Genomic DNA, 13,495 nt, shown 5'->3' with positions numbered 1-13,495 from the left:
AGGGCCAGATGGTTCTCAGCCTGGTGCACAGGAGGCTGGAGAGTGGTTAGAGCCAGGTCTAGAAGGCTGACAGACCTCCTTAAGAGGTATGGTGTGTGCTCATGAGGGTTTTTCCTCCAGACATCAGTAAGGAAATTTAATTCCTTCTCTTTAAGTGGCTGGTTAGTCATCCCTTCCAGCAGGAATAAAATAAAAAAATAATAATAATAGAAAAGGTTGTTAACCAAGCTCATGCATGAAGAAATGACAAAAAGCCCATAGTTAAATATGTTATCTCCCAGTTGTAGCACTGCCAGACTACTTCTTTCATTTGTAACACTGATATTAAAAGTATTATCACTTCCTTTTGTAATCTATTTTTTTAATGCGACAAATACTCCCACCAACCTTATAATTTGTTAAAACACATATTAGGTCAAACCAGAAAACAGAATGACACTACAAAGCAATGCTCAAATGTTTATATGCCAAGAAAGGATGAAGTGGGGCTTCCCTGGTGGCGCAGTGGTTGAGAGTCTGCCTGTCGATGCAGGGGACACGGGTTCGTGCCCCGGTCCGGGAAGATCCCACATGCCACGGAGCGGCTGGGCCCGTGAGCCATGGCCACTGAGCCTGCGCGTCCGGAGCCTGTGCTCCGGACGGGAGAGGCCACAACAGTGAGAGGCCTGCATACCGCAAAAAAAAAAAAAAAAAAGAAAGGATGAAGTGTAATAATGCTTGGATATTTACAAAGTGATGTGAAGGGATGAGAGTGTTGGAAAATTGAAATCGACCCAAGGGATGTGTGACCTGGTGGTTTTGTTTAGTTTAGTTTTTTTTTTTTTAACTTACATCGCTGAGCCTTTCCCGAGAGCTGCTCCTGTGGAAGCCCTTGGATTCTCCACTGGCACTTTCACTGTCACTGTCCCTGCAGCTGTTCTGCCCTGGCTTGAGCTGAAGGCAGAAGAAAAGAGAAAAAAAGAAAAGTGTCAGTGATCTCACACAACTGCTCCTTCACCACTATTCCTTAAGTCTTGTCAAAAGTGAACAACTGAAGGTCCTAATCTTTAGCATTTTTCTCAGCTTCTGAATAGTACCAGGTAAGCTGCCATAAAAAGAAACATGGAGGGTAGGATAAGTACAACATTTACCATAAAGTGTCAATGTAGATAAAAGACTGCAGCAGCCCTTCAATAAACACTTGAAAAGTTTAACATAAATCTTGGAGGGTAATCTTTCCTGAGATTTTTCCAATCTAGGTTATACCAAATATGATTTCCCATCTTATTTCCTCTGTCCTCTTCTGGGGAAAAAAAGAAAGCAAGAAAAAGAGAAAGAAACAACAGGGACTTCCCTGATGGCGCAGCGGTTAAGATTCCCCCTGCCAACTCAGGGGACACAGGTTCCATCCCTGGTCCGGGAAGATCCCACATGCCGCAGAGCAACTAAGCCGGTGTACCACAACTACTGAGCCTGCACTCTGGAGCCCACGAGCCACAACTACTGAGGCCGTGGGCCTAGAGCCCATGCTCTGCAACAAGAGAAGTCACCGCAATGAGAAGCCCGCGCAACGCAACAAATAGTAGCCCCGGCTCACTGCAACTAGAGATATCCTGCACGCAGCAATGAAGACCCAACGCAGCCAAAAAAATAAATTAAAAAAAAAAAAAAGAAATGACAAAACAGAATATAAAACAAGGTTTTCTTCTCCTCAGATAAGATGATGAGATTCTGTATATTATCCTTTATGCACTAGGGAGACAATGATCCTGTTTTTTGAGACAATATTCTAAAGATATTTTAAAATACCAAATTAAGACCTACAGCTTAAGTAAATTAAACCAGCATCCATTCAACAAATATGTATTAAGTACCACATTTGAGCCTGATAGTAAGAGCTAGAGATATGGTGCTTAACCAAATTAAAAACTCTCTGCTCTTACACAAAGCTTACATTTTAGCAGTTTCTACACATTTACTTGGCTCTGATTTTCACGTTCAGGATGTTGTACACATTTAGCCAGATCTGGTTTTCCATTCAAAATGAACAAACACACAAGAGCAAACCATTAGTCTATACAAGACTATGAGTCAAATTCATATGGACCATTAGTCTATAATGTCATCACCAACCACATTTTCAGAGAACCCAAGCAATGTGAGGTAAGTTACAACACATGGCACCTTTACAATGTTCTCAATCTAGCAAGAGAAAGACAGTGCAAGACAAACAAATATAGCAACACAAGGAAATACATACATCCTAAATGATAACCAAAAAACGAGTCAGTGATGTTAGGAGGAAAGGTGATGTCTGAAGCCTTGGATTTTAAAAGCAGATTGAGCTCATACGGCTGAAAGGGGAGGAAAAGATACTCTTGATGGGAGAAAGTTAGAAAGAAAAGACAGGGAAAGCAACATGCTAGGAAATGATCAGGAGTCTTATCTGAAATAGAGAGCTCCTTTTGGGAGGAAATAGGAAGAAACAGGAGAGAGACAGGTATGGATCAGAGCATGGAAAATCTCAAGCAAAACACAAGCCCCATGTTTCCGGGTAGCAGGGAACTTCAGAGAGCAGAACAGGTAACAGGTAGCAAACCTTTTGCCTGCAGGTTTTCATGTGACTCTGGGACCATCGGGGAAGATGAACCAAGATGAATGGAGAATGAATCCAAATCAGCATTCCTTGTACCTTTAATGTGCCTCTTTAAAGACTGCAGTTCAGACCTAACTTTTGGTCATACCATCTAATCAGCTATTGCCAAATCCCCCCTATATAGAGGGCATTGTTTTTTGATTTCAACCTTTCTACAAATCCACTTTTACCACTCTCTTCTAAAATCCCTTTCTCCAGGAAGTCTTCTCTAATGGAAACAAGAAAAATGATGCTAATTTTACTTTGTATCCTTCTGAGCCCTTAAGTACTTAGTTTCCTCTTAAATTACTGCTAAACCTGCTAATTCTAAATTAATTCAGATGCAAGCTATATGAGCCTTTTCTTATTACTATGGAATGAAAGTTCAGAATATTGTCATTCTCTTCAAGTTTTCATCTTTACACTTGTAATAAAGGGGAATTTAATCTAAAATGAACATCACTTCCTCTCAATTTCCTGAACATGCCATGCCCATTCCTGCCCTACACTTCTTCACACTAGATTTTCTTAATCTGGAATGCTCACTCTCACTTTCTCTGTACTTTTCAGGTCAAGACTTTTTTAAAGCTCAGATATTGTCTCTTCCACTATGGTCTTTGAAGAGCTCTTTCTCTGTATATTTGTTTTTTGACATATGCCTTCAAATTCTAGCAAGCATCTCATTCTTCATTGATAATTATGATAACATTTTCAAGTTTTAAAAGGTCTACGTTAAATATATTTATACTGATGATAAAATCTGTATGTGGAGTTGGCTCTGTAATTCATAAGCAACGTCAGAACTCTTAATCTCACTGGATCTCTGAGGTAAGTAGAGGCAGGTAAAGCTAATTCCAATGTATGGATGAAAAAATGTGTAGAGGAAATGTGCTCAGAATTAGGCAAGAGATCTAGGGCTAACCCCATGTCTCCACTGCCTACTGCTGTCTTCATTTTAATTCTTAGTGCTTGTTTAAATGTTTACATTTAACCTGGAGATAATGATTCAGTGGTAGACTAGTATTCTCCACAGAATATACTTTCAATACATCTGTGGTAACCAACCGCATTCACAAAGAAAGAAATCTTATTAGGTAACATTTGAGCAAGAGATGTTTATAGGGACTTCCCTGGTGGCACAGTGGTTAAGAATCTGCCTGCCAATGCAGGGGACACAAGTTCGATCCCTGGTCTGGGAAGAACCCACATGCCGCTGTAAACTAAGCCCGTGCACCACAACTACTGAACCTGCGCTCTAGAGCCTGCAAGCCACAACTACTAAAGCCCATGTGCCCTAGAGCCCACGTTCCGCAACAAGAGAAGCCGCCATAATAAGCCCCACGCACCGCAACGAAGAGTAGACCCCGCTCGCCGTAACTAGAGAAAGCCTGCGCGCAGCAACAAAGACCCAACGCAGCCAAAAAATAAAAAAGAAAATTTTAAATTAAAAAAAAGAAAAATCATTAAAAAAAGAGATGTTTATAAAAACTAAGTCCTCCAACTTCGAAGAGAAATAAACATCTAGGTGGGAATTAAGGGTATAAGAGCATCAAGACTTTTTCCTAATGTTCAAGAGGCTTAACAAAATCTGGACTTTGCATTTGGGTCTTTTCCATGTTTCTTCATGGAAGGAAAATGATGACTTCAACAAGGCCCAGCAAGAGACCCCTGTGGCCCTGATGTAAGTTATCTGACTAAATGTTGTTCTAGGCTAAGGGCAAAACCCCAAGAAAAACTGAGAGGAAGCAGCTTTCTAGCCTTGCCTGTGTCCTGCCAGCAAAAGCACTTCAGTGAATTCTCTTTGTAGAGCCTTACATAAAATCCACCCCCACATCACCCCTTTTCTCCTCCAAAGCCAGGCTCAAGTTTAAAGGAAACTTAGGATTTTAAGCTGTCAGACAGCTCAATATTTCAAAGAAATAGACTGACTACAGCAAGTACTAAAGCTAAACCACAAGATATGAGGCAAAGAAGTATTCCTTCCGAATCCCATGAATACATTTAAGACTGGCATTTTCAAGCACATCCAATGGATAATTGGGGTAGCATAACTAACTCGGAAGCTGTAATCCTTCACCTGAAATTCCCAGCTATTACCTACAACCAGAGACATTACAAAGGCCAGGTGCTGGCTTAAACATTTAAAGACCTAAGAAAAATCAATCTGCTTGCACTGATTTATCCCAGCATCCATGGCATCTGTTATAAGAAAGTTTTTGCTATAAATGATGCAATGAAATTTCTTACTATCCGCCTTTAGGTATTTCAGGACCTCGCTTATTTAAAAATTACTATAGGGCTTCCCTGGTGGCACAGTGGTTGAGAGTCCGCCTGCCGATGCAGGGGACACAGGTTCGTGCCCCGGTCCGGGAAGATCCCACATGCCGCGGAGCGGCTGGGCCCGTGAGCCATGGCCACTGAGCCTGCGCTCTGCAACGGGAGAGGCCACAAGAGTAAGAGGCCCGCGTACCAAAAAAATAAATAAATAAATAAATAAATAAAAATTACTATAATTCACTCTCTAGTTCCAGACGTTTCTACCCATTAGGATATTATATAGTTTAGGAATTGGAACTAGAACAAAACAAAGTTAAAGGAACCTAGCATCTGGCATGAGTGGCAGTAATTCTATCAGTAAGATTATCACCTTCTATAAAATATAAGAAGCCATCTTGTTTTCATTAGATTTCATTGTCAACAATATATTTTCCAAACTCTGAGACTGCATTGTCATTAGAGTTAACTGTTATTAATGGCTAATTAGGAAAATAACGATCCATGGTTTTATCATGGCTGAGGAACATGTAAGAAAGTCCCATCATCCTGGACTGAGGGAAGTAAGGTGGAACAATTCTGTGCGCATCTGCTAAGATTTGTTAGCCAGGCTATGCCACTCTTTTCAGCTTGAGTCTGGAGAGTCCCAACAAGATGCTAGATGTTCAGAAGGTGTCATTAACCCTTCAAACAAAACTCACAAAAGGATGAAGTATGGGGAAGAGATACCTATGCCTAGAACTCTAGAGGAATGATGTGAATTAAGAACTGCAATGCAGAAGAGCATCCGAAAGTAATCTCTCACCACGGTTTTGGTTCCTCAAAGCAGCATAAATCTTATCTCGGACTGCTGAGTTTTCCTGTAGGGATCTAAATGAACCCTACATGATGTTTCTTAAAGGTGCCAATAAGCACCGAATCTTCTTTTATTCAACAAAATTTTATAATATACCTTCACTAACATCAAAGCAGTAAGTATTTAATCTCATAAAAGTGTTGTTTTATTGTTTCCATATAAAACTGTTCCCAAGTGGAGAAAGTTTCATAGATTGAGTGGCATTTGTACTGTTTTATTGCTTAGGCTTTAAAAGGTATTTCAAAATGCCTTTAAAAGAGGCATTTGTACTGTTTTATTGCTTAGGCTTTAAAAGGTATTGAAGAACCAAAGTAAGTAACTTAATGAAAAGGCTGGACACATCAAAACGAGCTAGTGGGAAATAACTACTATAAGCAAAATTACGAAGTTGAACACAAAAAACGTTTTCTTAAGAAATAAACACTGTACTTTTAAATGTATAATAACAAGTTGTGGCAGAAAGATAAAAATTAAATTCTGGAAACTACGGTAGTTCAAGGAATTTCTGCGAAATTTCTCTGGGATCATAGAATCAGAAGTTATATTGTTTTTAATAGTTAGAAAAAGAATTTTAAGGATTTGGTAATCTTAAAGTTAATCACTAAATTCAGATACTAAAAGCATCTGTTTTCTAAGTTACTATTGAATGTAAAAGAATTAAAACATAATCAATAGAGGAATGGAGAAAAAATAAGGGAACTAGCAAGAGAGCAAGCATATGGCTAAGTATATCGATTATAATGACAATAATATACATGGATTAAGCTCCCATTTTTTAAAAAAAGGCAAGGATATCTAGTTTGTATTGGGTAAAACGAACAAAAATGTATTTGTTAGTTATAAAGCACTCCTAAATTTTAAAAGAGAAAAAAGACAAAATATTCTAAATAAATGGCTAAAGTCATATGTCAAAGGTAATCATTTTATAGTGATAAAAGGTATAATCTTTACCTTTTACACTTCTGTTCTTTATATTAAAGTATTAAGATATAAACCTTGATATCCCAATATAGTAACTAAAAAATATCTTAAGTAATAAAGGAAATCAACAGGAGTTGGGAAACTTTAGCATGCTACCTAACAGACAGTAAGAAAACAAAACAATAGAAAGGGACCTGCAGTTAAAGAACTCAGTTTGACTCAGGCAATACATAGTAAATTTGGTAACTTACATAGACCACATCTTCTAGAGCATCCATGGGACATTACCACAGACTGAAGGTGTAGTATTACCACAGACTGAAGGTGTAGTAAGCTACAAGAATATCAGACTTCCAAAATTTAGAAACTACATGAACAGCCTTCTTGATGGTAAAAATTAATGACATTTTAAACTGAATATCCATATCACCTAGAGACTTTAAAACAAACTTTCAAGATATTTTTTAAAATTCTCTGCACAATTAGAATTGAGTCAGAGAGAAAATGACAAACATACCATCTAAAAATTAAGAAAATGAAAATTATAAATATCTTAGTAAAACATTTTACAAGATCTGTAAATTCTGTGCTAGAGATTAACTCATGTATTTTCTATTAAACTGGAAGTAACAGAAATAAATAGCCTAATTATAGAGAACAAAAAGTAGTACAACAATAAAAAAGCAACTATGGGGAAGATTAGAGGGAGGAGTTTCTAAAGATGAAAACTACATAATGAATTGGAAATTAAAATATTGTACAATTAACAAATTAGAGTAAAATTGGGAGCAAAACCCACAAATATAAAAGAGACATACTTCTTATATATCTAGAATAAAAAGATATAAAAAACAAAACCAAAAGAAAAACGTGATATAACTACATAATAATGTGATAATACAATATATAATGTGAAAATAATATAATAATATGATTATCATTACAAAAATGTGATAATGAACACATTCTAAATTATAATAATAAACATTATTCTATGGTGGTACTGATGAAAATTATACTAAACTAACTTTAATTTTTTAAAAATTTTAACAAAATTTGATCTAGAGCATGAAAAAAAAATATGTAAAGCTAATCTGTGCCCAAATCTGACAATAACAAAACAAAAAGAGAATTATAGGATGATCTTCTTAATTTAAAAAGCTGCAAAATTCTGATGAAATGCAACAAATTCAACGTAACAATAAATTTAAAAATAGTCCACCAGGGACTTCCCTGGTGGTGCAGTGGTTAAGAATTCGCCTGCCAATGTGGGGGACACGGGTTCGAGCCCTGGTCCAGGAAGATCCCACATGCCATGTAGCAACTAAGCCTGTGCACCACAACTACTGAGGCTGCGCTCTGGAGCCAACAAGCCACAACTACTGAGCCCGTGTGCCACAACTACTGAAGCCCGTGCGCCTAGAGCCCGTGCTCCGCAACAAAACAAGCCACCGCAATGAGAAGCCCGCGCACCACAACGAAGAGTAGCGCGCACCACAACGAAGAGTAGCCCCCACTCATCGCAACTAGAGACAGCCCACGTAGCAAAGAAGACGCAACGCAGCCAAACATAAATTAATTAATTATTTTTTTTAAAAAAGCATCTAATTGACGTATACAGAACACTGCACCCAACAATGGCAGGAGACACATTGAAAAAATAATAATCCACCAAATTCTAACAGAATTTTGCACAAGAATGTAAGAATCCGCCAATTTGCAAGTGGGCACAAGGGAGATTTTTGAGGTGACGGCAAAGTTATAAAATTGGAGTATAGTGATGGTTGTACAACTCTATAAATATATTAAAAAACAAACTGTAGGGGCTTCCCTGGTGGTGCAGTGGTTGAGAGTCCGCCTGCCGATGCAGGGGACATGGGTTCGTGCCCCGGTCCGGGAAGATCCCACATGCCGCGGAGCGGCTGGGCCCGTGAGCCATGGCCGCTGAGCCTGCGCGTCCGGAGCTTGTGCTCCGCAACGGGAGAGGCCACAACAGTGAGAGGCCCAAGTACAGCAAAAAAAAAAAAAAAAAACACACAAACTGTACACTGATAATGAATAAATTTTATTATATATAACAAATATTTTAATAAAGCAGTTTATTTTAAAAAGTAAGAGGTCCCATCAGTTTAATCTTTTACTCCAGAAAGAGGTCCCTAGTTGAACACTTACATGATTAAATCAGGCTAATGAAGCAACAGAACACAACTCCCTTTCTTAAAGTCAACTGTCCATATAAAAATTTAATCATGGGAATAAACAGGGGGCAAGTATCTTGAGTGCCATCTTGGAATCCTGCCTGCACAACAGGTTTACAAAGACAAGAAAAGGAGAAATTGCTTCTTAATCCATGTATCATAAAATCACTCCCATGGGCTTCCCTGGTGGCGCAGTGGTTGAGAGTCCGCCTGCCGATGCAGGGAACACGGGTTCGTGTTCCGGTCCGGGAGGATCCCACGTGCCGCGGAGCGGCTGGGCCCGTGAGCCACGGCCGCTGAGCCTGCACGTCCGGAGCCTGTGCTCCGCAATGGGAGAGGCCACAGCAGTGAGAGGCCCGCGTACCAGAAAAAAAAAAAAAAAAGTCATGATAACATACCTGACTTTTCATTTCCTACCAAAACAAAAGTCTAAACTACAAGGGGGAAAAGAATGCACAAGAATGAGATTAAAGAGAAAAGCGTGTTTGTTTGCCATTCCTTGGGTATGACTGTGAACTGAAAGATAAATCTGTTTTCATATAGGTTCAGAAATCCACACATAATAAATGTATGCAATGCAAGAATAATTTGATGAAGGGATGTTTGACTGCTTTGGTATAGTTTCTAGCCTTCTGATAATGAGATTTTGATTATTAAAAAGAGATTGAGACAATATCATTTGGTTAGCAAGGATACACAAATACACAAAGCTTACTTTTTATATTTTTCTATAACAAAAGATGTTTTTGAACAGTGTTTTAAACAGCCTTGCATTCTTTAAAATAACCATTACCCTCAAGCATAAAATGTTTTCTGACTTTCGTTTTTCCCATTCTACTATGAAAATATCCAACTGAAGTCTGAGGAGGCAAATATGTAAGATGAGTCTGTCATATCTTGTCATCCTAGAAAGACATTGTCAAAGGGACTTGAGAGCCAAATTTAAGGGGCTCCCACTAACCAAAGATGGGACAATTTGAGTATTAACAGCATAATAACACAATGAACTGAGACACATCAACGTGTTTAAATACGGAAGCATTCTATTAAAAGAAAACCAACCAACAAATACCTTATTGATTACCTTTGGAGGACCTCCTGAGAAGGATAAAATTAAGCAAAGAACCAAGCATCAATGGCTACTATCATCATAAAAATAGAGAAAACAAGATAATACATCCCTCCTAATAGAGAACACATCACCACCACCAACCCCCAAAATATAACCTGAATCTGGGTCACCACAGATTATACTACAAGCTTACAGGAAATATAAGGGATAAGAGCACATGTTAAACCACACACCAGGGGATACAATCAGCAAAATCCAGAGATCACCTGATAACCTCAATGAATAAACTGCAAGGTAAATACAGAATAAGAGTAGGAATGAGATAACAAGACATATAAGACATCTCAACCAATTGCCACGTACAGATCTTATTTTAAACCTAATTTGACCAAAGTAATTTAAAAAGTGATGAGACAAACTCAGAAATATGTACATTGACTAGGTATTGGTGATAGTAAGGAATTATTGTTTGTATATTTCTTTTAAAGTATATAGAACTTAAAAAAAATTTTTTTCCTGTGAATCCAAAACTTCTAATTTATCCCTCTCCCTGTCCCCTTCCCCTTTGGTAACCACAAGATTGTTTTCTATGTCTGTGAGCCTATTTTTGTTTTGTAAATAAGTTCATTTGTATCTTTTTTTTTAGATTCCACATATAAGTGATAACATATGATATTTGTCTTTGTCTGACTGACTTACTTCACTTAGTATGATAATCTCTAGGTCCATCCATGTTGCTGCAAATAGTATTATTTCATTGTTTTTGATGGCTGAGTAATATTCCATTGTGTATATATAACACGTCTTCTTTATCCATTCATCTGTCAACAGACACTAAGGTTGCTTCCATGTCTTGGCTGTTGTAAATAGTGCTGCTATGAACACTAGGGTGCATGTTACCTTTTCAAATTAGACTTTTCATCTTTTCCAGATATATGTCCAGGAGTGGGATTGCTGGGTCGCATGGTAGCTCTGTTTTTAGTTTTTAAGGAGCCTCCATGCTGTTCTCCATAGTGGCTGTACCAATTCACATTCCCACCAACACTGTAGGAAGAGTTCCCTTTTCTCCACACACTATCCAGCATTTACTATTTGTAGACTTTTCTTTTTAATAAATTTATTTGTTTATTTAATTTATTTTTGGCTGCATTGGCCCTTCATCGCTGTGTGCAGGCTTTCTGTAGTTGCAGCAAACGGGGTGCATTGGGCCTTCATTGTGGTGCACAGGCTTCTCATTGCGGTGGCTTCTCCTGTTGCAGAGCATGGGCTCTAGGGTGCGCAGGCTTCAGTAGTTGGGGCGCACAGGCTTAGCTGCTCCACAGCATGTGGGGTCTTCCTGGATCAGGGCTCAAACCTGTGTCTCCTGCATTGGCAGGCAGATTCTTAACCACTGTGCCACCAGGGAAGCCCCTATTTGTAGACTTTTTGATGACGGCCATTCTGACTGGTGTGAGGTGATAGATACCTCATGGTAGTTTTGATTTGCATGTCTCTAATAATTGGTAATGTTGAGTAGCTTTTCATCTGTCTGTTGGCCATCTGTATGTCTTCTCTGGAGAAATGTCTATTTAGATCTTCTGCCCAGTTTTTGATTGTTGTTTTTCTTTGTTTGTTTGCTTTTTGACATTGATGTCCATGTGTATCTTAATGTCTTAGTTGGCTCAGGCTGCCATAATAAAATACCACAGACTAGTGGCTTAAACAACAGAAATTTTCTCATAGTTCTGGAGGCTAGAAATGTAAGTGCAAGGTTCCAGCACGGTCAGTTTCTGGTGAGAGCTCTCTTCCTGGCTTGTAGACAGCCACCGTCTCTCTGTGTCCTCATATTGAGGGGAGAAAGAGAGTTATCTTTCTAATGACTCTTCTTATAAAGAACATTAATCCTATCAGGACCCTACCCTTATGACCTCATTTAATCTTAATTACTTCCTTACTCCAAATACATTGGGGGTTAGGGCTTAAACATATGAATTTGAATTGGGTTGGGGGGGGCAGGGAGGCATAATTCGGGTCATATCACTTAGCAACCTGCATACCATTAGACATCACCAATTACTGACTACTTCATACTAGGCTACATTACTTTAAGGAGGACAGAAATGAACTTGTTTGGGAAACACTACAGTCAACTCTTTTGAGAAGCCACGAACATTTTTCAAAGGTGGGATGGGTCCCACATACATATGTTCTAGAATATTTGAGATCCCTATTTTAGACAAAATTGTGTCCACCCAAAATTCATATATTGAAACCCTAACTTCCATTATTTCAGAATGTGACTGCATCTGGAGACAGGGACTTTAAAAATGTAATTAATTTGAAATGAGGCCGTTAGGGTGGGCTCTAATCCAATCTGACTGATGTCCTCATAAGAGGAGACTGAGATATAGGGAGAGACATCAGATATACACATGCACAGAGAAATGGCCATGTGAGGACACAGTGAGAAGACAGCCATCTACAAGGGAAGAAGAGAGGCCCTAGAAGAAAGAAAACATGTCAATACCTTCATCTTGGACATCTAGTCTCCAGAAATGTGAGAAAATTAATTTCTGTTGTTTAGGCCACCCACTCTGTGGCATTTTGTTATGGTAGCCCCAGAAAACTAATGTAACTTTTTTTTAGAGTACAAACATCCTGGTTATTATTTTTCCCACCTTAGAAGGAAAGACAATGAATCAAGACAAAACAAAGAAAGCCAGCTACCTTTTCAAGATCCCTTTACAAAAAATTCTTGAAAACATTTTATTCAGTATCTCTAATTCTTCTCCTCCCATTCTCTGTTTAACCCATTCCAATGAGGCATTTGTCCCCATAGGCCATGAAATTGCTCCTGTTCAGCTCAACAAAAAGGCTATCAGAAGCATTTGCAGATCTCAGGGGTAAGAGACCCAAAAACTGTATGTCTAAGTAGTTAAAAGTCATAAATAGAGCTAATATAGTGTTAAATAAAATATGTCTTATCCTCTGACCTTTCTTACATGAATGTTCATAATGACTCTGAAGGTCAGGTCTTACTTTAGAATTCTGTACTCCTTGAAGTTTCTTGACAGAATGTCAAGTGCAGAAGAACCAGCCCCTGGCTTAGTATCTTTCTTTTCCCGTCTATAGTTCTGTCCCACATCTCAAGAAGCCTCGCCTGCACATGAGATAATATCCCAGCCCAACCTCCAGGCTCCATCCACACTGCCCACTTTACCCAATTCCCACTAGCAGTGCCCCCAATTCAAACATGGGCATATGCATGGCTCTGGTGCAGTCCTTTTTCAGGCAGATAGACCTAGGAAATAAACTGTGAAAGCCACACTGAGGGTATTTGGGCTATGAATTCGGGAGTTCCAGATACCTAGTAAGCATGGTGTAGAAGGGGAGTGGTGGGCTCCAAGTGGAGGGTGGGGTGGTGGCCCTTTGAACTCTTCTGTTCTGGAAAGGGGCAGGGCTTAAGGAGGGCCAGAGCAGGGCAGAGTGAAAAAGTCTGTCCTGGCTGGATTTAAAGGCAGTACCTACCAGTCATCAATTACCTACCAATGCTAAACCTAGTGGTCACTGTCAGTCCCCAT

General features: G+C 39.0%; 1 protein-coding gene across 5 annotated transcripts in view; it reads right to left on the bottom strand.

Moving 5' to 3' along the window:
* Positions 1-13,495, bottom strand: part of AUTS2 (activator of transcription and developmental regulator AUTS2) — a gene marked incomplete at its 3' end in the record, with an annotated part of 1,120,631 nt that overhangs the window by 623,463 nt on the left and 483,673 nt on the right. For all 5 annotated transcript variants that reach the window (XM_082857497.1, XM_082857498.1, XM_082857501.1 and 2 more), the window contains exon 3: positions 832-933. In XM_082857497.1, coding sequence (XP_082713623.1) covers positions 832-933 — 102 coding nt within the window. The remainder of the gene's footprint in view (positions 1-831; positions 934-13,495) is intronic.

Source organism: Leucopleurus acutus (genome assembly GCF_964270905.1).
Source record: "Leucopleurus acutus genome assembly, chromosome: 16".
NCBI lineage: Eukaryota > Metazoa > Chordata > Mammalia > Artiodactyla > Delphinidae > Leucopleurus > Leucopleurus acutus.
Note: the sequence above shows the minus strand (reverse complement) of the source record. Positions and strands in the feature narration are given on the sequence as shown.